The sequence below is a fragment of the Passer domesticus genome, chromosome 14 (assembly GCF_036417665.1).
Source record: "Passer domesticus isolate bPasDom1 chromosome 14, bPasDom1.hap1, whole genome shotgun sequence".
Lineage (NCBI taxonomy): Eukaryota > Metazoa > Chordata > Aves > Passeriformes > Passeridae > Passer > Passer domesticus.
Window position 1 is genome coordinate 7,798,480 of NC_087487.1, and position 24,449 is coordinate 7,822,928.

Sequence of the window (24,449 nt, forward strand, 5' to 3'; positions counted from 1 at the left end):
CAGACTTGAGAGTCTGCTTTCCTTATGGTTTCTTTGACCAGCAGTTTAGAGTCCTGCTTCCCTGGACTGATCCATTAGGAGTAAATTTAACCCATTTCTTTAATGGAAATAATTTCAGTGTGACTGAGAGCACCTTCTGGTTTTGCTCGTGCTTCATGGGTCATAGTTTAGGGAGAAATTGGAACATATTATACCTCCAGAGCCATTGTGGCTTTTCCAGTAGAGAGATGGGTACAGAACAGTAAAGTTCATTTTGATCCAGAAGTCAGGGTATGCAAGTCTGAACCACAAAAAGCAGATATACTCTCAGGTGAAAATGTGGTAGGGATTTTATAAAAGGAACAGGAAGATATTTCAAAGTCATAGGGGAATTTAAGCTGTCAGGCAGTAATTGCAAAAGTTGGAGTTGAGCCAGCATGCAAGGACTGGTGTCCCTGGCTTTTACAAATGGCTCTATGAAATCTTAATGATGAGAAAATGTCAAAGACTCAGGCTTTACTCCTTAGGCAGAATGTCATCTCTTGGTGTATTCCAGGAGATCTTGTTGGTTATTTGCTCCCTCAATAAAAGGAACATTTCTATGAATCACTAGCACAAACCCATCTAACGCCTCTGGTTTTGTGGAAGATTCCCATTCAGATTATTTCACTACTATAGGATTTGAAATCAGAAATTAAAAAAAAGTAAAATGAGCATATGTGATTTTAAGAGCCTTGCAAAATTGAAGAAATATGGAAGTTGTCTTCGTTATAAAGTAATTGATTTTGCAGACAGTTTAAATCCTTTCTGATATTCTCTAGAGTGAATGTGGATCAGTAAACTGTCATCCTGCTATATTTGTTGATCAGCTGAAGTGGGAAGTCAAATCTGAATTTGTGGTTGTATCTTCTACCAATAGACTTGGTGTGCCATCTTACTGAAAAAAGGCCATTATCCATTAGTCTGTATGGTTCTATGGCAAAACTCACTCTCTGAAGAGTGCTAGAAGCAATTTTAAAAGAATTCCAAATTGTGTAGGTTTTTACTTGGATCAGAGGTTTGAAGACATAAAATAAAACTGCAGAACACCTCAAACATTTATTGTGACTTTTTCCAGATTAGACTGTCAGCTGCAGAACTGTAAAAGAAAATATTATAGATCTTATTTGCTGTAACCTCTTTTTTTCCCCTAAGCAGCATGGCAAATATGGCAATCTCATCATGTGTTCATCCTGCAGAGCACTTATAAATTTAAATAAATGTAGTAGAGGTTAGGATGTGGCTAACACACTTGATGTCACTTGAACTGCTCAGTAGTATTGACAAAAATCAGGACAATTTTGTAGGCAAATTCTGATCTATCATCTCCTCATAGACTACAGCCATAATATTAATGGAAAAAGGGTTATATTTGATTGATTGTAACCTATTGTCTGATGTATATGTAACTTTCAACCTTTTTCACTTAAGGACCACTGTAGGTTGAATTTAGTTTCTTGTGTTGCAAGTTTAAACCTACTGATAATGGGCTTTCTGTTCTTAGTTTCATGTTGAAGACCTTTTATAAATATTGCAGAGCCCCTCCCACGGTTCCACAGATCACCAGACTAAACCCTCAGGTTTACATACAAACCTCTGTTGGATGGGTGCCATCCCTGGTTGGACTGAAATGTTTTACAGCTCTTTGTGTGAGTGTTCCTGCATCAATGGAGTCATAAAAGAACAAGGGAATAGGTAAATCCTCACCCAGCTTTTTCAGGCTAAACCGGTAAGTGTCCTCATTTTCACCTCAGTTCTCTCAGTTCCACCCAGGATCACCTACAGTGCTTTTTTCTGACTGCTCCAAACAAGTTAAAACTGATGACTCCTTTATGCCTCAAATGGTGAATAAGCTTCCCACTAAAACAGATGACTGTGTGTAGTGGAGCTTTATAGTAGGGATGTGTTTTGATGCTTAAGTTTGCAGGAGTTATGCTCTATTACTCTGTGTATAAACAGTTGCAAATAACATTACTCCTTTGTTTTTAAGCTCTTATTCAAGAATATTGTATTGTTACGTTTTATTGTGCTGAAGTCAGAAAAATTACTAAGTGCTTGCAGCTGAAAACACTGGTGTATTTCAAAGTTTTAGATGTATTATATATATTTAAAGCAGTAAACTTGTGATTGCAAGATATGGCTTTCAGGTCTTTTTCTTGCACAAGATCCTCTCGCAAGAGTTGGAGGGATAGAGATTTTCAGCCATTTCTCTGTGCACTTCAGGCTCAAGGCACTTGTATGTTAAAAGAGGAAGTGTTTTTTCTTAGAAAACAAAGGAAGGAACATTTTTTAAAACAATCAGCATACACTAAGAGTCTCTATAAATAGAAACTAAAATAATGCAGGTGAGTCTATTACTTCTTTCTGGACTTAAAAAACAGGGTCAAAAGAGCAAAGATGAGGTAACTGTGTGAGGCTGTGTACAATAAATATATTTAAGCTATAATTTGGGAGCTGCATGGGAAAGCTTGTCCTTAACAAAAGGAAGATGTATAATTTAACTGGAAAAGCTCACTGAAATTTTTTGTGAAAATTTCATATGAAAAACAGAAGAGTGTAAAGGAGAGAAGAGAGTGTATCCAAAAATTACTGACAGAATTGTCATTTGGCTTCCCTGAGAGGGAACACTGGCAAGAATATGAGACAAAAAGGTCAGAGAAACAATAATTGGAAATGGCTATTTATAGCCAGCATACCTCCTGCATACCTCCTAGGTGTTTTAGCATATGAAAATGCAAACTAAACCAGGAGAAGTCAATGCAAGTAAGAAAGGTCAAGGAAATAGTAATTGCTAAATGGAGTTAATTGGACCTTTGTGGAATTGTTGGACTGGAAAAACCATTTTGTAGGTAGAAAAAATAGCTGTAGGAAACATAGAAAGTATTCAGATAAATATATTACTATACTTCTAATAACATTTTTTTGTATCTTGCATAAAAATGTTTTGGCTATGTAGGAGGAAGGTGTTGCAGGTCCATACCCTCCTTGCAGAGCAGAATTACTGAAAATTTTATGTTCCCAGTGGAGGTTGTTAATGAAAATACAGAGACAAAAATGACTGAAGAAATCTCAGGTTTATGCTCTGGGCTAAGGGAATGAAACCTACAATGATTATTATTGAAAGATCTTCAATGAAAGCATTGCTAGAAGTTACACATTAAAAGAGCAAAGCAAATCCAACTTTCAGTTCTTCCCCTAAGGTAAGAAAGCCAGTTGACAACTGTCAGGAGAGCTTGGGTGAAGATGCTGAGAGCTGCAGAGATCCAGTGAGCCCCTCTGCAGGAAAGGCTGCAGCCCTTGGCTGCTGTTCAGCCACTTGGCAGGGCAATTACCTTGTCCAGGGGCTGAGCCACTGGGGGTTCTGAACTTGGAGAGGTTGTCTAGGCATGGTTGAATCAGGTCATCTTTCTTTCTCATTGTGGTGATTCCACACTGTTTTGGCCATTGCTCAGACCCACTGAACTTTAAAACAGCGCTGCTTTGCTGGGCTGCTCTGACTAATGAGCTGGTGAGTCTGGGGGAGGTACCACACTCCTCCCTTTCACCGCAGCACAAAGCCTCCTGAAGCTCTGCCTCCCTGCCTGCCCCCGGGGCAGTGCTGACTGTGGCACTTCTAAAAGCAGAATTGAACTCCTCACACAGAACTTGTGAGAGCTCTGAATGCCATCAAACATTCCGTGTCAGGTACTCTTTGAATGGAATAGTGCTGTACCCATCATTGCAGGCTGCTGATATCCTCACCACCTGCAAGCACTTTGGGTCAAAGATCTAGTGCTTGAGTTTTCCCTTTTCCATTGATCTCCTAGAGCTTAAGAATGACAAAAAGAACTGAACTGGAAAATATCACTGAAACTTAGAAATAGCAGTTGAAGGCATTTAATCTTTTCATGACCATTAGTAATTGCAGGGGAGCCACCTCTGCCCAGCAGCCAAAGGTCTGGGATAATCATAATTGCAGCAGATTTGATGAATGTCTGTGTGTTTTTCATGATTTTTTTACTCAGATGTACATTTTTTCCCTCTCTATTTTGTGGGAGAATAATAGATTAGATTATACCTTTGTAATCACTGAACAAAACCTTTGCTAATAGTGTTTCAGTTATACGTTACAGTTTTTCAGTCATAATCTTATACATTTTTTTGGTGTTAGTTAAGTAGTGCAAGAGTTTTCAGTCTATGTACCATTGTGTGCATGAAATCTCTTTTATAGACTTAGATAGTTTATAAATTCAGTTGTCATTCCTTGAATTTTATTTTGCTTTATTCCATTAGTTGTCATGGTGTTATGCGTTTTATAAGTGAAAGAACCAACTTGTCTGTTGATATCACATTAATTTATTTTTAATATGTCCCAAATATAACTGTAACTTTATTGAATTCTCTTTTTAATAATGTTTGATTTATTAAAAAAGACAAAGGTGAAATGATAAAAGCCTTGGAGCAAATTAATGTTATTTTAACTAATTGGCTTCAATGGAGTTGGATTAGCAGGTAAAATAATACAGGGCACTCTGTTTTTCATCCATGCCATTGCCAATAACTTTCAGTTCTGGAAGCAAGCTAGAAGTCAGACATATAACTGAAAATATTCGTCTGGAGTTTCCAGATTACCCTTAATTCTCTTTCCAGCTTCATAGTTCAGGAAACTTGTGCCAATAACCAGTGAACCAGAATTTTCTGCTGCATGAAATGCTGCAAACAGGTTGACTCATCAAAACCAACTCAGGATGATTTCTGTGGTCTTTTTGCTGTGATTGGTGAATATGGATATGGATTTTTAGACACATCTTGGTGTTTGCCTGGAATCATGAATAACAACCATAAGAACCATTGTTCATGTGAGGGAAATTTATGCTTCTGTATCCATATGCTTTTTGGATATTTTTCTTCTGTAATGCAACTCATCAAGTCTAAGTAGTGTGACATAATAAGGTAGGAAGTATGGCAAGGGCAAGGCTGTGAAATGTGCTGCTTTATGGTTTCTTCTTAAGGGTGCAGTACTACGGAAATAGATTTATTTAGGTTTACGTTTTAGAGTTTTATTGTCATGTTGGCTACAAAAACCAGTTCTGTCTGATGCTCTGATTTTGAAAATATTTTGCTTACTGTACTTTGAAAGTTTTCCCTTTAACTGACTTTTCTTTCTCTGTTGGAAATGATAGGAAAAACTTGTTCCCATTGAGGAAATGTTTTAAAAAATATAGTACTAAAATGAAATATAAATCAAGCTGCAGCTGATGAACCAGTGAATGTCTAGGACGTCTTGATGCTGGATTGTTTAGGAGGAAAGCTGACATCCATGTAGGACCTTTTAAGACTAGCAGAGAATGCTGAAATACAGAAAGGGAACCAAGAGGAATAAGAAGCTGGAGAACACACAGAATTCTGCCATGTTTTCCTATTTATATTTTTAATTTATATGGGTTAAGACACACAAATCTGAATGTCTTCTGGTGAATTTAATTATGAGAATTGCCTCATAACTAAGTGACAGAAATATCCCAAGGGAAAGACCGGATATTGAACTATGTGATCTTTCCAAAAGTATCTTGCACAGGCTCACAAGAGCTAATGAGGGCACAGGAAAAGTGTGATTGCAGGCAGCTGAGAAATTTGTCCTCTCCATTAATAATAATTTTGATAATTTTGAATGTATAATTTGCACTATGAAAATGTTGAAACATGGTGTATGAAGACATCTTCTAAATAACAAAGCTATTTCTTTTGCCCTTGGTATCATTGTTTATACACTTACAAAGGAAAATCTTTTTGGTGTCACATTAGTCACGTTCAACACAGACACAGTTCATGGTTTTGTTTGTTTTCTGCTCCAGGAAAATTTCTGTCCTGAATGTTATACTTAATGCTCCTCAAAGTTTCTTTTTCTGGCTGATGACCTCTGTCCTTGTAAGTGATTTTTTTGTGTAGAGCATCATTAGATTCTTTCCAGAGGTTCTGGTACTTCTCTGTTGCAGTTCATTTTATATTTACCACTTCACTAGTGAAGAGGAAAAGCAATTAGGTCATAATCTTCCTTCTGTAAAAGTCCCTTTTAATCTTCCTGATGTATTTGAACTTCATGATATTTAGTGCTTCCAATATGTTACTTGCTATCAATTTTGATCTCTCAGGTGGCCATCTTACTGTTTATTATGGTTATTCTAGAGTATCTGCATTCTCAATCAATTGCTGAACTTAATTATCCCATATAAATAATTTTGATCAATATCATTCTGTCCTTGATGCACTGAATAATATTTAAAAATCTTTCTCCCTCTGAAAGGCATTGAAACAAAGACAGGACCAGCCATAATTTGTTCTTCTTTAGTGACAATATTTTGGAAGTAAAACATTGGAGATCTATTGAAATATCAATAGATAACAAAATAAATGGAAAACCGTCCAATAAATGAAAAGTCTTTTCACTCTCATTCATTGGAGCATGATACCTGATGTAGTTAAAAGGAGAAATTGATGATCCTACCAGCTGGACATAAAGCTATGCATATTCTCCTGTTCTAGCCTCTCAACAAGAAAAAAACAAAAGGCAGGAAAAAGGCTCTTCCCTGTAGAGGTTAAATAAATAAAGAAATGATTTGCCATTGAAGATGTTCTGATTATGGTAATGCTTGAATATTAAAGTATAGAAAGGTTAAGACAAGGATATAGTTTTTCTCTCTTCAAAAATATCAGGTTAAAGGCAAAGCAATTTGTGGAATGTTTGCTGTTATATTTTATTTCAGGATGGACTTCCACAAGGTACGAGATTGAAAGACAGAGGAAGAGAACAAATGTAATAGCTGCATTGAACCAAAGGTTTAATATTCATGGTGGTACTGTAACATGCACTGTGCTGGGATATCTTTCTCTTTTTGCAAATGAAAAAAAGAAATCAAAGCCTTTTTTAAAATGCTATTTTCCCCATTGTGAGATCAAAGTTTCTCTACTGCTGTGTTCCTGATAGCATTACAGTAGAAAGTATGTTGTCTCATTTAGCAAAGTAGTCTCATTAATGTAATTCTCTTTAGGTTAGAGTTCTGTCAATTACCAATATTGAAAACGTAAAATGTTTTAATTTTTCAGTGTATGAAAGAACTCAGATATGCATTAGTTTACAAATCCCATAACTCTACTAAAAGCAAAGATAGCAAGAAAGGGTCATCGTGAAGTAAGATACAATTTTTAACAACTTACAGCACAATTTGAAAACAAATTGTTTTTCATCTTTCAGGAAAATTCCTTAGGAAGAAGTCACCTCTGTGCTATTCCTGCTTTTTTTCAATTGCTGCACGTTTATGCACTGTTAAAATCATATGAATCATTTGCAGATAAGGTCTTCTGACTGGGCCTGGGACCCAGAGGAGCAAATACCTTCCCTCAGGGATGCTCCATGCTCAAGGGCAAAGGCATCACTTGTGGCCCTTTTGTGAGAACAGAGCGTGTGGGGTTGATGGTCCAGCCAGCCCAGGGTTTGTTCTTCATCAGTGATAGCACGAGATGTGGTTTAGAGAGACATCAATGAACTTGTCATTATGGAGAGAGAGAGAGCCAAACCCAACAAGGCTGAGAGAATAATGGATATTATGAAATGTAATTCTTGTCAAAATTGATTTAGGAAAAGCAGACAATAATTGAGATAAATGACTATGCTCCACTGCACCACTTCCTCCCTTCTTTCCAACCCCCCAGCACTGCAGGGACATATGAATCTGCTTTTGGACTTTTTTAGGGTTGGCTCTTTGTCAAGGTTACCATTACTTGACTTTCTGATACTGTGTTGTAAAGCTTTAGTCAAATTCATTGATGTCGTGTCTGGAACAGAAGCCATGACTTCCAGGGCTTCTCTTAGCAACATGCACTAACTGACCAAAAATAGTCACATGCACTGCAATAAATGCAAATTTGAGTGGTTTGAAGTTCATGTGGTTATAATGAGAAACAAATTTCATCAGGCAGCAACCTGAGATTCCCTATAGCAAGTGGGAATGGAAAATCTATATTGAAGAATACAATTTTCTCTTGCATAAGTTTTAAGTGGTTTTATTTTTTACAAAAGATCTCTTTCCAGGTCAAATTATTAATTTTATGTTGGCTTAGAAATGCCTGAGCAAGCCCAGGAAATTGTAACTGCTGGCACACGAGGAGTCATCCCTGAAGGTTGTCCTTAGGCTGGTTCCAGGGCAGTTGTGCCACTGCATGTGCAGAAGGTGGGACTGAGCTTCCCTTCATTCTCATTTCCTTGGCAGAGATAAAGTCAGTGTTGCAGTGTCATGGTTTAACCCCAGCCAGCAACAAAACCCCAAGCAAGAGTTTTCTTTCCCTGGAGGTGGCTCTGAGATGGGTCTGTTACCATGTACCTGCTCAGAATTTCTAAGCACTGAAAGAAACCCAAGGACCCAAGAAATCCAAAAGTGAAACACAGATAAATTTCAGAAGAGAAAATTTTTAGAATCTTCTTCAAGGCAAAGTTTGTAGAGATTTATCTACCAAAAATGACCTAATCTAGAGAAAATTCAATTGACTTTGCAAGAGTGCCAGATTTTGGGCTCCGACTCAGCAATGGTAATGTGAGTAACTTCCATAGTGCCAGTTGCTAAAGTGCGTTTTATGAACTGGAGCTTTGGAAATGGAATTGTTTTAATGCAGGAATCAATGTATCATAGTATTCTAAAATGACCCAGAAAAGCAGCAGGTAATTTTGATATATAATACTGTCAGGATAGAGGGGGAGATGATCTGTTACTATTTCTGAGCATTCTGCAGAAGCTGAGTCAGTGCAGAAGGAATTGTCTGTTTGTAGCAGGGAAAGGCCCTTGCAGCTGGGCTCCTTCTAATGCAGGTTCTTCCCTTTAGCTTTGTGTGAAGCTGTGGTTTCTCCAGCTTGGGGAGGGACCAAGGCCAAGTCTGGTGGCTGTGCTGTGCCTTGTTTGTCCCAGAGATGTGTCCTTTGCTGGCCATGCACTCTGCTCTGTAACTCCTGCTGCAAGCCCAGCTTGGATCCTTCCTCGGGGTGCTGGGGCTGGGAGCACCTGAACTTTGGCCACCACCAAATTGCACCTTCTCCCCAGCATGTCATCCAGACACAGTTTGTCCTTTAGGTCTCGAGATCATACCTGGCTTAAATCCACCCTTGTTGCTACACCAGTTTGGCAGCAAACTTTATTTACAATTTGTAATTGCCTTACAGCCTCATTACGGCAGACACCTGGTACTTGCTGTTACATTTAAGGTTGCACAACAGTTTCCATAGCAACAGCTGTCTCTGCACACCATAATTTTGTACAGCGTTTCCCTATTGGCTAAAAAAACCTCCACAATTGCTTTCTGTCCAAGGTTTAATTTTCCCATCAATCAATTCTAAATTAATTTGAGGTGAAGTCATGTATTTCTCATTAGAAAAAAAACCCAAACCAAACCATTTTCTTCTAGGAAAAACTCTTGTAAAAATAGACAGGCTGAGGACTATTAGTGTTGCTTATACTGAGAAAAAAAGTTTTGCTTTAATTTAGTTTTAATGAAAGTTAGATAATATCATGGGTGTACGAGGCACTGATTTTTTTAACCTTATCTTTTTATCATCTGTCCTTTTACTTTACTTGTTTGATAGATTTAAATACTTACATGTTTAAGAAGTAACAGCTATCTATCCGAAAGATTAACTTTGTTTTTGACACATATTATACTTTAAATAATAGATGTCCTAACAGTAGAAATGCCCCAGTGTGTTCAGGCTGGATCCCTTTCACTCTGTGTATGCGTTTTCTTAGAATCAATCAAAGCTAAAGCCATGCTGGAAGATTGGGAGCCTCTAGCTTTGAATTTATCCACTCTGGCATGTATTAGACCCAGGATTTGCTGCTTTAAATGTTTTTAGCTTAAATTTAGCAAACTGATTTTCTTCAGACTTAACTGGCTCCTGAGGAAATCTACAAAGCAAATCTCATTCGAAGAAAAATACCACTTTAGTTCTAACATTACTTGCATTTGATAAAATGCATTGTAAACTGATATAATCTTATTATTGCTGTTTCAGATCTCATTCTATGTTCAACTATTGTTTCTTAATTCTATAATTTGTAGATTTCTTTGCTTTCTCAAGCTTTATGTAAACATTTTTGGATTCTGTACAGTGTACTTTCGGTTTGGTAAATTTCAATCAATATAAATCCCATTTTAAGATTTTGAAAGACTTAAATCACACACATATATAAAGACCCAAATCTGGGGGGTAGAAAAGTATGTTAGGAATCAAGATATATTTTTTTTCCTTTTAACAGTACAAATACTAAAAATATAAATCTGAAAATGCACTGTTGGCATCCAGAGTTACTGCCAATTTCTCCTGCATCACCTTTGTGCCCACAGCAGCTGCAGCAGAATTCCAGACCTTGCATTCCACTTGCTGCTTGCCAGCACGACCCCAAATGCCCTCTTATCCAACAGAAGGAGTCTTCTTTCTTTGAAAAATCAAGTGCAGGTTAATTGCTTATTTGTGTCTTGAGAGATCAGAAGAAAACAACAGTGTTTTGTTAAAATTGTATTTATTCTTTTTTGTGTATATGTTGCAATATTTTCAGTAATCTGAAGATACTGGTTTTATTAATGTCATGCAATAGCTTCCTATTCAGGCTAAATATATTTGTTTATATATTTGTGCTGCTATGCTTTTTGTGAGAGGGAGTAATTTGATGAAAATTACTTAATTATAAGTATAAAGTTAAAAGCATTAAATAGTGCAAAAAGTCTGAACACTAAAGCTGGTAGCATTAATATAATGTGACCCTATGTTTTTCATCTAGCAATAACATGATGATCATTGCAATTTCAATGCATCCAAAATAAGAGCTGCAGAACTTGGGCTGCAGGTCTGAGATGGATTCAATGTTTTTTGAAAGCTGTTAAAATAATGATAGAGATTTCTGAAAGGAAATATATTTTCCAACATACTGGTGGTCTGGGAATAACTCTGATGGGAAGAGCACCAAAATACATATTTAATTTTAAAAAGACAAGGGGTCCAAATCTTATTCAAATAAGTATTTAGTTTGTCATTGTCATATTCTATTGGTATTAATGAATGGTATTTTTTGGACAGTTACATTGCACAGGAAATATATACTTTTCCCACTGACATGAAAGAATATATTTTCTAGTGTCAGAGATATTTAGTTCTATTGAAAGTCAATTCTTTTCACAATTTTGAACCATACCCCTTTAAATTGGTTGTTCAGGGGCAGATTAGCACAAAGGCACATTTATATTCACGTTTTCACCCTTCTTTGCATCCTCATCCATCAAGTTCAGACCCTCTGAGTTTTTATTGTATTTTCATTGAAACGTTAATATGTAATGTGAGAGTGCAAAAAACTTAAATATGTGAAAGGAAATAAATCACTGCCACCTAAAATATTATTCTGAGGAATTGAAATGAGGACATGGATCTTTTGCTGCTTCGATGCAGATGCTGACTTTTAGAAGCTGATGGTATTACTTAGCATCTGCTGAATGTGTCTGTATCTTGAGCCTGGTGGGTTATTATTTTCCCATTATAGCTGTGCTCCTAGATTGTTCTAGAATAGTTTTGCAGACTGACACCACAAATTATGTGGCAGTATTAAATTGTCTTTACTCTTGGTGTTTGAATAACAGAAGGAGGTCAATAAAACAGATGAAAGTTGAGGTTTATGGAGACAGTTCCAGCTAGAAATGCAGAATGATGTGTGTTGCATATTCAACAGCAGGCAGAGTGTTCCCATGAAAATGAATATTCAGGGCTATCTTTATTAATGAAACAGGACAGCCAATTAAATGGAAAAATAACACATTTTTCCTTAAAAACAAGTAATTTCCTTGGTGTGTAGGCAGCTTTTCCCATTGCCTTTCTTTTCATTACTACATTTTGTGCAGTGTATTTCCAAACTCTCTTTGTAAGATGATTTCTCTTGGAATGAGTGTCTCCTAATGTTTGTGCCTTGAGATTAGTGTTTGATGTCTGAGTTGTTTCAGAAATTTTAAAAACTAAGAAATACTCTCTTTTCAATCCTCCAAGCAAGGTTTTTGTTTTAAGCCAGGTAGCTTGGAGGAGTCCAGGTGGACTGCACTGTATTTATCAAACTGCTGTGCAACTTGAAAAGAGAGCAGACCTTTAACAGGACTGACTTGCTAGGAAAACATCCATTATTATTTTTGACTGCTGACTGGCATTGATGATATTTGAATCTCTATTTCCCAGTACAAGTTATCTGTTCCAGGCTTTGCAGAAGACTGACCAGTTTCTAATTCCCCAGCCACAACTTTTACTGCTTACAACACTGTAGTAACACTGAGAACATTTTGTACTTGTAGTTTCCTTAGATTTTTGAGCTTGTAAAGAAATTTATAGTAGTTCAGAGAGCTTCTCAGCTAATTTTCTGTGCCTGTTGACTTGAAACTATTAAATTTTTCCAGATGCTGCCATGCATCTTCTTTCATTAAAGGCCATGCAATTCTGTTCTCTTTTAAATGTAGCATCAAAAATTTAGATGCAGGTATGAATTTTATGAATTGATGTTTGTGCTACCTGTGTAAGGCACCTGGCATATGCCTTGCTTTCAGAATTTGTTTTTAAGAGCAGGTTGTTGTTGTCTGTGACCCCATTGCCAATTTGATTGATTCCTTCAGTGTCTGTTATCAGCCACGGGCATTATAAATATTGCAACATGGGTATTAACCTTTTGCTTTGTACCTTTTTTTTAATGCTAGTACATTTTATTGATGATTAATAATTAATAACTGCCATTCTGTTTTGTTTCCTTTGTTTTCAAATCTATTGCATTGCTGGCTTCCAATAAGATTTTTTCCAGTGCTTTCAATTTGAAATGTAGTATTCTTGGGAAGGATGTTTTTACTATTATACATACATAGGAAGGGAAAGAAGGAAAAGGTTTTGGGGGATGGCTACTTTAAAATTCTTGTGTTTTTTTTTTTTAATTTCAGAAGAAAGAAGTCACAAAGTACATTGGATTAAATAAATATTGTATTAAATCAAAATAATACAAAAATAACACAAACCCAAAAATAAGCAACTTCTTTATTAAAATAAATATCTGGAAAATAGGCTGATTATACAAGTGAGGTTTTATTCAAGGGGAAAGAGTAAAGTCAAGATTTTTCTCTATTTTTAGTTTTAAGTTGCAACTTTCTAACTAAGCACAGAAGTCATGCAAATGAGGGAAAGGTGAAGCAATTGAATAATTTGAAAGTGAAGCATTATGTCTCATCTTGGAATCAGGAGGGAATTCAAGGAACTATTTGATATAGACCCTCTTTCAAGTTTATTAAATAGGATTTTTCAGTTTTGGAACTTGCACTGGAAAGAGTTCTAGCTGATGTTACAACTACTTGCTCTTTTTTAGGCATTGTGCTTCAGCTCAGAGGCATTTAAGACAAAGTCACCTGATTGGGAGCTGACCAGAACTGATTTATTACATGAATTGTTGCCTTGTATTTCAATATCTGTGGAGAGCAAGACTTACTAATTATATATCTTAACTTAGATTGAAAAGAAATATTGAATAATACTTTAATCAGAAATACCAGACAAAGTTTTACAAAAAGCAAGTTTAGTTAGAGTGACATTCTGTGCTATCAGCAGTCTTTCATTATGTGTGTGTGGCCCAAATGGCAAGACCAGGCACTTCTCAATGTGAGGAACACAAGTAATCTATTATTCACACTGGAAGCTCAGTTTGTTCCCAACTTTAAACCACTCTTCTGCAAAACAACTTGGTGTTCCTGAGCTAACAGTTGTAGAGGGACTGGAATGTGTAAAATTAACTAATGGACCCAATTCCTATCCATTGATTTAATTATTCCTTTTGGTCTTATGTCTCTAAAGTGTACCTGGCCATACTTCAACTTGCTTACAGTTTAGCTGTGCTCCAGGAAAAAAAGGTACTTGGCTTCCCTTGGCAAGGCACCCCCTGCAAACCTCCTATGTCTGTTGCTCTCTCTGCACCACAATGTTTGTCCTCATCTTCTGCCCCATACTTCCCTTCTGTTCCCCCTTTCTAGAGCTGAAATTGTGTTCTCTGGATTTTAACACATGGCATTCTCCTTTCTACTGTTCTGACAGGAAACGTGTTTAAACCCTCGTTAGTTTCATGTTCGTATTTTTTTTTGGTCTTTTATAGGAAAATTTTCTGATCCAAGTGATTTCCCCCAACTTTCTATAACTTCTTTCCTATTCCTGTGCATTAATTTGATGCAATTTCTCACATTCTTCCTTTTCAAAGAATTGACATGTTATAGGAACCCTCCACGTGGTCACTGCAATGAAAAGCAACATGGATAATGCACTTACTTTCTCTACCCAGAGTTCATCCATCTGGTTTTAGTCTATAAGGCCACTAGACTCACATCTAAATAGTATAAAAAGCCTCAGGATCAATTAACACAAAGCAAATGAAATATTTAGTTATAAAAGACGTGGTGGCACAATCTTCCAGTAATGAATTATACCCCAGGAGAGGCTATGACTAGCCTGTAAAAAGAAAAATATAACTAAAAGAGAGTGTTAATATAGCTAATAGAGAGCGTTAATAAAACACTCTCTATCTTCACTCTTGAAGTATGTAAGGCTAGATACTTGGTTCTTTTGCTTGGTTATTTTTTTCCACTTGATTTTGGAAACAAATCACATTCAAACCAGCGATTATTAGTTGCATAAAGGTTTACAGAGTGACAGAAACACTGCTCCCTCTGCTATTGCAAATAGCACTTTCTGTGCTTCAGTGCTGAAAGTTTCCACTTCAAAATACTTTTAAAAACACTCAAACGAAAACAATTCCATTTGCTAGAATTTTTCCAAATGTAATATTTCTCAAAAACTTCATGCAATTCAGAAATAGAATGACGTGTTTGCAATAGACTCAGGACAAGAAAAACGGTTTTTAAAGATATTATGGGATGACTGAAGTAAGGAGAGCTTGCTCTCCTTGTTTGGCATAGATATTATTTCTAAGAAATAAGAGCATGAGGAATGCCATCTGGCCTGTGGAAATCAGCCATTGAAATGATTACAGTATCAAAGAAAACAACCTACTAACCTTTAGCAGTGTAATGAATATCACTGATATCCCTTCAAACAGGGTGGCAAACCAAAGAGTTTTTCAGAGCAAGAAAATTCTCCATTGTGAGAGGAACAAAACTCTCCTGTTTCATTACTGGCTCCTGGTCTTCATCTGATGTAAAAATGCTAGCAAAGCAAAGCTGGTGCTGAGTTACCATCCCAGCCTCCCCTGTGATAGAAATGTGTGTGTACAGGTGCAAATGTAAAACCTCCCACAGACTTTCAGTGATCTGTTCCTTAGATAGCTGAGGTTTCTCTTGGCACTTAAAGAACCCTGTATTTTTCTCTGGAGATATCAAAATATTGACTGTGACAGCAATACATATACCACACGCTGTACAAACTGAATTTGTGTCACATCACCTGAGAGAGGTGATACAGAGCCTGATAACCATACTGAGGATTTCCAGCTGTGGCAAAGCTTTTCTGCTCTGCTGAGAACAAGGAATGCCCAGAAGACGGTTTAGAAATTATTAGAAAACAATTATCATTTTAGAGTGCAAAGCTTTTAACTTGGCCTGGTGAATGTGTGTCTGTCTCTCTCAGAAATTATGACAAGCTTTAACCCAAGAGAACAAACTGATTCTGCTTGTCCTGCCTGGGCGATGCGTCTGTGCCCAGGAAAGGGTGTTACAGAATCCTGTCCCATTTACCCTCCTGGCAGCTGTTTCAGCTGTACATACAGAAAATATGGGAAGCAAACAAAACCGTTCTCACTCATTAATTTAACACTGGACTCTGGGAAATGAATGAAGTTTTCAAGTGTGACCTTCATTTTTAAGTTGCCCGTGCTTTACAGCTATCTAATATCAGCCATTTGCTTTTTCTGGTTTTAAAAGAATTGAACACCTGCTTTTTCTACCAGTTACTACTGAAAGTAAACTCTTTGTCTCAAAGATTTGTCTCAAAAAAGACCCCCTCTGGAAACCAAGTAATGAAATTTGAGACATTTTTGAAATATGACTTTTAATTTCCTGCACTTCAATGTCCCTGTCTGTACAATGGCCATCACAGCTGGATGTTGAGGAGGCTTGTCAGCTTAGTAATAAACTGGAAGGAAGTCATTAATACTGTTCTCAGCTTGCACTATGAAAACTCAGAGAGTAAAAGTCCATGGTAATTCCATTTTCCCCATGGAGCTCTTTTCTTGCTGCCCTGTCAAGGGAAAGACTGAATTTCTGTCGCACTTCAATGGGTTTGCCTCTAAATCTCACAGATATTGGGTGCTGTGCAGAAACTCAATCTCCATGGCAGTTAAGTGCCACTGGTGACTGTAATATTTGTCAGCACAACCTTAAGGGATCTAAAGGACTAAAGGATCGAGTGAAAATGATGGATATCTGCTCACGCTGCACATCTCCATCCTTTCAGGCCTATCCATCAGCACGTGTGCAGGAAGCAAGGAACACATGTTAGCAGAGTGGCCTCTATCAATTACACAGAACTGGGGCTCTCTGTGGGGAGCTTTTCCAGGCCCATATTTGCCCTCTACAAAAGGGTTGGGATGTTGGTCACGTAGAATCTACCGTGTGTCCAAAAATGTCCCACTGTGAACTTGCTGGGCTGGCTGTCAAATGCATTGAACTCTTCTAATTGGAATACTGGCATTGAATAGTAAATTCCTGGGTCTGTACTTACCTTTGCAGTGTCTAATTAACTTTGTGTAAGGTTGGTCCTTCAGGCTTCAGGTTTGTAGGAGCTGCGGACCAATTCCTTCATTCTCTGTTAAATGCAGGGAGTTCTCATTTTAAAAATTATCTTTTGTGTGTTGAAATTTAAATAATTTGAACATCAAATAGCCATTGAATTTTACATAATTTTCTTAATGAGTTTTGATGCAGCAGTGAGCCTGCAAAAAAAAAGGTGAAATTGTTTAGCTGACCAGCCTGTGCAGGCCTGTTTTTGAATAAAACTTTCTTCAGCAGCTGAAAGTTTGTGGAGATTTTGATGATACAAATGAAAGGCACCTTGTCCATGCACCAGAGCAGCTCACAGTGCTTTGCTGGAAACTGCAGACGGAGGCAGATTGTACAATGCTGGACAGTTTCCAAGGCATTTCCTTCAGTGCACCTGTGCTCCAGGTAGAGTGACCCATTCTTTGCCAATTTTACATGGAGTTAATTTATATGGAACTTGATTTACAAAAGATTAGGTTCTCACACTCTTGATTGGTTGGTCTCAGGTCTCTCAAAAGTATTGCATTCTTGGTAATGTATCTGCTCAAACTCACAATAATATAGGTTTTTGCCATTAATAGTTTCTGATTGACAGGTCTGAATTTCAGATTTCTACTTTAGGTGAAATGGGGTGATAAGAACCAAAAGAGTGAGTACTTGCAGGCTATTTTGATACTTTAGAGTTGTATTTTCTTCTTTTACACATCCTTCTCGCCCAAAACCTGTCACAAAAGACATTTTCAAGATTTTTTCTTAATTCCTGGCTGGAATGAATCTCTAAATATTTATGTGAAAGATACATTTATGTGTCAGAGGAAAGGTAGACTGAAGCTTGTTTACAGAAGATTAATTTTCATAGCAAGATAAATCTTGTCTCTGTTTTGCAGACAAAATTAACTGGAGTTGTTTGCCTAGAATATTCAGGTCTAGAAAATCTCAAAGATTTCCCTTTATAATTAGTGTGCTGACTGTGGTGTATCTGTTATCATATGAATAATTTATATAGATCTGGAGTCCCACTCTATATTTTATTGTCATTTGGACAAAAGTAGTAATTTTTCAAAATGACAAACCATTATGGTTAAAATCTGGGGTTTTTTCCTGGCTTGAATCATTCTGGATGCTCTAAGTCCATGTTATGGCCCTTGACTCCATTGTCTTGATGCAGAGTTTGCACTTCATCTGTGCAGCCTCATTGCCTTGAGATTTTGCCTGAAAATTGTAACTGAAAGGTGCTGGAAACCCAACCTGGGCACTGATTGTATGTGACAAGCAGGATAGAAATGGGCTTCCACTCTAGAGCTGTGAGCCAGTAAGAATAAAAAAAACCCCTACTCTTATCTTCAGCAATACTGTGGAAATCACTGAATATCTAAAAGCAGTTATACTGAATTTATAGTTTTGGATTCCAAGTTTTTCCTTTAACTCTTTTTTTCCCCATAAAAATTCTGCTGTTGGGACACAAAAAATTTTCACATTTCCAAATGGGATAGTTACATAAGAAGTCCTTCAAAGCAGGGCAGTGTCTTGCACACCTGCAAAACATTGTGCATGCAGAGGCTTCCCTGCTCATGCCAGCTCCTGGGTTAGTCCAGCCCTGGAGCTGCAATGCACTTACAAATGGGATCATTCAAAATTGCATCACCTGTCTCATTGCACTCACACTCAGGGAAACTGCATGTTTTGCCTGTTGTACAGCACAAAAACCCTGCTGGAGGGAAGGCAGATCAGGTCCCTGTCTGATCCACACACCTTTCCCACTCTGAAGGTGCAGAGGCACTGGGACCCTAAATGAAATCCTCCAGCTTGGTGCAGTCCATCCCAGGATGGAAATGCAGCTGCCTGTGCTGGTTTATGGGGCACTGCTCCCACAAGTGCATTTTTTTGAAATATCTGCTCTTTTCTACTAAAACCACTAAATAACTATCAAATGGCATCATTCACTGTATGAAGGATCCTTAAGGGAGTGGATCCTCATTCATACAACTTTGACTTTTAGATCATTATATATGAAGCTCATGAATCTTTACCAAACTGCTTCATTCACTGAAACCAAGAATTGATTTATTTTTTTCACCGTGAGGCTTGTGCTGAACAGATCAATGTTTAAGCATGTCTGAAAACAAGGGTCATAAATCACCTACTTTAGTACAAACACTTGGGATTTCAGTAGCAGGTTTTTAAAGCCTGTAGGGCTAATGTTACATAAGGGGTATATCTAGTTATTATGATGTATTTTCCTCTACTAATATCTATGTTGTGCAACTAGGAGAGGTTTCGCTTGTTGTTATTTTGTTTTGGCTCAAGACATTTACTGGCTTTTATTAAAATAAAAAACAATGGAAAAATACAGGGTTTTTTTAAATTTTTTATGAAGTGTTATGTATGTCCTTTATGAAATTTAGCATTTACCTTTTGTTGGTTAAAACAGTTACTTAATTTGTATTCCATTCCCTCCTAAATACCTTGCTTGGAGTAAAAGCTTTACTATATTAGATGTGATGGAAATTTGAAGGAAGAAGACAATCTGGTTTTACCATCTGCTACATGGTCTTGTGAATATGACTTATATGGCTCAGTTTATGCAACAGATACAGTTCCTGTCATATTAAAAGTAGTGTTTCTTATTAATTAACTACACACATAGAAGCCCTTGCCTGAAGTCTCAGAGGTACAAGTACTGCTGGAATAATTCTTGGAAAGAGGCTGTTCTCTGTGTAAGGTTGTTTTGTGTTTGTGTCTGTAAGGAAGAGCTGCAGGTTAAAATGCATTCTGGGAAGGAGCAAAACAAAATGACAATTACATCTCTATGAAAATGGACAAACTTCATGTTCAGCTTGTCAATTTGTTTCTCTTCTGAGAAATGAGCTGTAAAGAACAGATTTTGTAAGACATATTCCCACAGAATTCCCTACTCCAGGGTGGCTGGCTGGTTTCCCTTGGGTGTTGTGGTGCTCGGGCTCTCCAGGCAGCTCTGCCATTGACTCAGTGAGCAAACTTCATTAGCTTGCACTTGTGTTTCAAGGTGTTAATAATGCATAACTTTGCTTTTTCTGGTGGGTAAATTGGGATAGTAGCATCTCAATTTGATGTCAGTGAGCAGATTTATAGGATTTTGCATAATTGCAAAAGATGCAAGTTGCTCATGCTGTGGAATTGGAGAAGAAAGTTTTCCTTTTTTTGAGATTCATCTTCTGTATTGACAAGTTAGAGATAGTGTTTTGTTTTGTGACAGACTTGTAACTCCTCAACTGATGTAATTTTCTAGGACTGTCATATTTCATTTTTTTGGTTGTTATTATATTTTAACCACACTCATAATAAAATAAAGTTTAACTTTCTAATAGAGCGCAAGTTACATAGAAAATCTTTAAACAATATGGATATAAAAAGTTAATTATACAAATAATTCAAGTGCTCCACTGAGACCTTAGGAGAGTCAGACTCAATCAGTAACAATTGAAACCTCATAGTTCTTATTGTGTTTGTTGTTTACTTGGAAAAATAATTTTTGAATGAAAATGGCAATTATTTCATATTTAGTTTTAATTTCCATACAGACACAATGTACTCAACTAGGAACTTGCAGACTTATAATAATAAGTAAAGTGAACTATGACCTTTACTAGTCTAAAAACTCAATAGCTTACATATTCATGAGGCTTTATTATTATTATCACTGATGGATAACATTGCCTATTTAATTCACTTCCTACCTCTCTCTATGAGTCTCCAAGTCAAATCCCTTGTGATTTGCCCTGTAGGATACAGGGAGTGTTTTTCAGCTTTATCAAAGAACAGGGTAACTAGCTTTTATTTATTTGGCTCATGACAAAATGTTCCATGTGGCTTATTCATATTAGTTATTTGCCAGGTACATTAACACATTTGTCTTCCGAGGATTAAGCTTAATAATTGGGGAATATGTTGTCTGAGTAGTTTACTGAGTGTATAGTTTATAGTGTATAAGCTATAATTTCAGGGACTAGCCTGATTATAGAGAATTACCTTAAATCCCTTGGAATAGAGAGTATCAGTGTTTTTCTGAAGTCAGTATTAAACATCATTGCTGTCTAACGTAAACCCTATATGCTCACAATTCTGATTACAGGCTCCACAAGTTCCAGAGGGTTATAGGATTCAGGTTTGAAAGTGGAGAGAGATCATTTGTAGCTGAATACAGGGTAAAACAGCCTGTCAGCAATCTTGTGTGGTGGCAATGAGGGGAGAGGGAGTTGTTAGGATGCAGGAAGGACTGCCTGATCTGTAAGGCCAGGGAGCAGTTCCACACCCATCAGGGCAGGGGTAAGTTACTTCTTATTTTTTGGGAGAGACATGTCGTGATGGTGGTACCAGCCCTTTACTTTTCTGAGCACGTTTTCTAATTATTGGCTGTGAACTAACCAGCTCCTCTGGATTGCCTGTGGGTTGGCACTGTAAGACAGACTCAATTCCACTCACTCAGAGAGTGGCTGAGATTGGCTCATGCAAAGGTCTGCACCACTGTGCCTAGCCTGGAAACACTCTGCAGAATTGCATAATGCAGAATTTTCACATTGAAAAGTAACCCATGTATGAACTTCAGGTACCCCTGGAGGTACCTGAATATTTCAGGTTTTACTTCTGTTGCCTGAATAACTTTTGGATGTAGTTCCACACTGTTTCACTTAAAGCCTCTTTGTTTTATATGTATTTGTCTAAACAAGATGTGATTCAGTTGATAAGTCTCTCTGACTCTCCTATTACAAAATGGCTCCACTGGCTGTATGAATAGATTTAGTATAAAAATTTTGAAGATATTTAACTAGTATTTCAAATTGATATTTGAGAATAGCTTTATGTTTATTTAGATCAACAGACAAAGCAGAAAAACCAGCAACTGTAGTTTGGTTTTCATGATACCAACTCCCCACCCCTTCCCCTAGAATGTTGTTTCCACAGCCCATCAAGATGAGAAATGAAATTGAAACTTAACTGGAAATGACAAAGATGCTATTGGAGATGAAATCTGATGAAAATCCATCAGTATGGCAGAGGGAGATTGTATTTCAGGGAAGTTCACCTGTCTGAACTAGAAGGACTCTGCAGACAGTGACAAAATGCTGGGTCTGTTATTTGCATATTTATATTAGAGCTGAAGCTTGCCAAATTTATACGTCCTCCCAAATTATATCCTGTGACAGAAAACCAGAAATGGGAAACAATATGATTTTGTGATTTGAGTGTCATTTATAATATGGCTACTTCCAGAAATCTCTGTTTGGGTATCTTGCAACAGGTGGATTTTTTCTTCAAATAGCAGTAATTAACTTCAATCAACTGTTGCTGTATATAGAACTTTCATCGGATATCTGTGGTTTTTTACATAAAGATATATTCTAGTAGTGAATGAAAGGTTACTTGTAGAGTTATATTCAGGATGATAGCAATACTGGTATTAAAATCACAGGTTAAGGAATAATGTGGCAAGTAAAATTCAGGATACAACAAAACTGGAGGGGTGGGTGGATGGACGTATGTATGTGTTCCTGCTCTCTTACCAGCGATTCAGGTCCTTTTGTTCACTCTTTCACTTTTTTGATGGGTTTCACCTGTGTCTCCCCTGCAGGTGCAAACACAAGGAGGCACAGGTGAAAACAATCTGTTATAGGTGCTGTTAAACCACAGTGAGTGTGCAGGGCTCAGCCCGGGCCTGTGGAGAGCTGTCGATGTCTCAGTGTGGCTTTGGCAGCGTTTGGGACAGGAGCTGGTTTTGCTCTGCACTCAGAGGAGAAGGTCCACACGCTCTGCACCGCTGGGTCCTGCTGAACAAGGTAAGAGCACCACATCTGCACTTCTGGTGTGGCTTCTAAGCCTTGCTAGAACTTCTTTTGTGTTCACTTTGCAAATGTTTGCGTGCTCATTGGTAGCAAAATACCAAATTTCATCAGAAAAAAAAAAATCACTGTAATATTTGATGATATAGTAGATGTGTAATTGAATAATTTCATTTTTAAACATATGAAGGCTATTGATAAACATTTGTGTAAGTGAAGCCCCTTGATGATTGTATTTTTCTCTGCCCGCTAACAACAGATCATGTTCAAAATATTCACATTTAATTTCTTGAAAAATGTTTTTCAATATTTTGAGTCGCAATGTAAGCAGTAATTTGCTATCTGCCTACAGAGTGTTTTAATTAATTGAAATAGTTTTTTAATTACTTATCCCACGCTAAATTAAATGTGCTTTTATAATATAAGTGATTTATAGTAAATATAATGGAAACGTGTGATGATGTTTAACTCAGCTTTAAAACCTAATGTGATGCTATGTGTAAGGTTGCATCTTAAAATCTGACTCATTATTATTCTCCTAGTTGGTAATTACACTGATCAAAATGGATGAATTTTATTATAGATTTAGCATTTCTCTAGTGATTGTGAGCTGAAAATTTAATAATGGCCTTTAAGCACAATATTATTGATTTTCAGTTTGTTTGAAGAAAAAAAAGGTATTTGAAAAGGAAAATTAAGGTCTATGTCCTGAGGCTCTTTTTCATATTGAGGAATGTTTGTGATATCCATAAATATATTAAGCCTGTTTTATACAGAGTAGCTTTCTCCTCTATGAGAAGTAGGTCTAGATTAGACACACCTGTATTTACTACACAGATATACTTAAAATTGTTCTTGGTTCAAACTTCACCTGGGTAGCTCCAAGTGGTGTCACACTCCAGTGACTTGATTTTTTTTTTCTTGTTTAATACCCTTTGCTTTCAGAGACTTGTTCTTTCAGAAAAAGAATCAAATATTCTGTTGGGGTCAGCTTCTGCACTCAGGTGTCAGTTGAACAATGTAGCTCAGGGCAGGTGAGTGACTTTAACCAAAGACTAAATTTGATGTGATTTTCTGAGGATGGTTGCATGACACAATAACAATAGAATTACTGACACCTGTATGGTTTAAAGTAATTTTTCTTACGTCATTGTTCTGTTTATTCAATGTTAGCATATCCTAGCTGTCAGACATTTGAAACACCATCTTTCCAACCAGATTTTATCTAGACAAAAGATCACGTAGCAATGGTAATTATGTCTAATAAGCAATGACCAGATACAAATCAATCTGGACATCAAATTTTAGTGGCAGATATGCCATATGGCATCAGGGCTACAACTGTTTGGATGTGTGAGCTGATAGATGAAATAGTTCTCCAAGATTCTACTGATATTGCCGGATATTCTTTATTTCAAAGTATCTAAATATATTTCTTCTATGCAAAGACTCAAAAATGCTTGTACTTTAAAAGTACTTTAAAAAAGTCTCCTTTTAAATAACTCAAACTATTTTACTGTGTCAGTGACTGAAAAAAATAACAATAAGTACCTTTCTCCTGGATATCACACGTTTGAGAATATGCCAGCTGTAGTCTAATCACTTTACAATCTGTTCTGTAATAAGTAGGACATTGAGATTGAATAAAATCTAAATTAGTGAATGTTCTTTCAGAAAACATTTCAGGCTTTTTTAGGATTTACTAGAAATATTTAGTAATTGCTCAGATATAATTCTGTAGAGTTAAGCATGAGATGTTAAAATACATATATTTTCTGTAACTATAGAAACTTTATGCTTTCATTCAAGTTCTGTAAATGAAAGGGAATG

General features: G+C 36.9%; 1 protein-coding gene across 21 annotated transcripts in view; it reads left to right on the forward strand.

Moving 5' to 3' along the window:
• LOC135281073 (uncharacterized) overlaps positions 1 to 24,449 on the forward strand; it is a 96,541-nt gene that overhangs the window by 12,795 nt on the left and 59,297 nt on the right. For 12 of the 21 annotated variants that reach the window (XM_064389645.1, XM_064389655.1, XM_064389659.1 and 9 more), the window contains 3 exons: positions 17,050 to 17,208; positions 22,454 to 22,616; positions 23,565 to 23,653. In XM_064389645.1, coding sequence (XP_064245715.1) covers positions 17,050 to 17,208; positions 22,454 to 22,616; positions 23,565 to 23,653 — 411 coding nt within the window. Of the gene's footprint in view, positions 1 to 17,049; positions 17,209 to 20,623; positions 21,297 to 22,411; positions 22,617 to 23,564; positions 23,654 to 24,449 lie in introns of those variants that run through there. The other 9 variants (XR_010347833.1, XR_010347832.1, XR_010347836.1 and 6 more) reach the window with 4 other exon arrangements.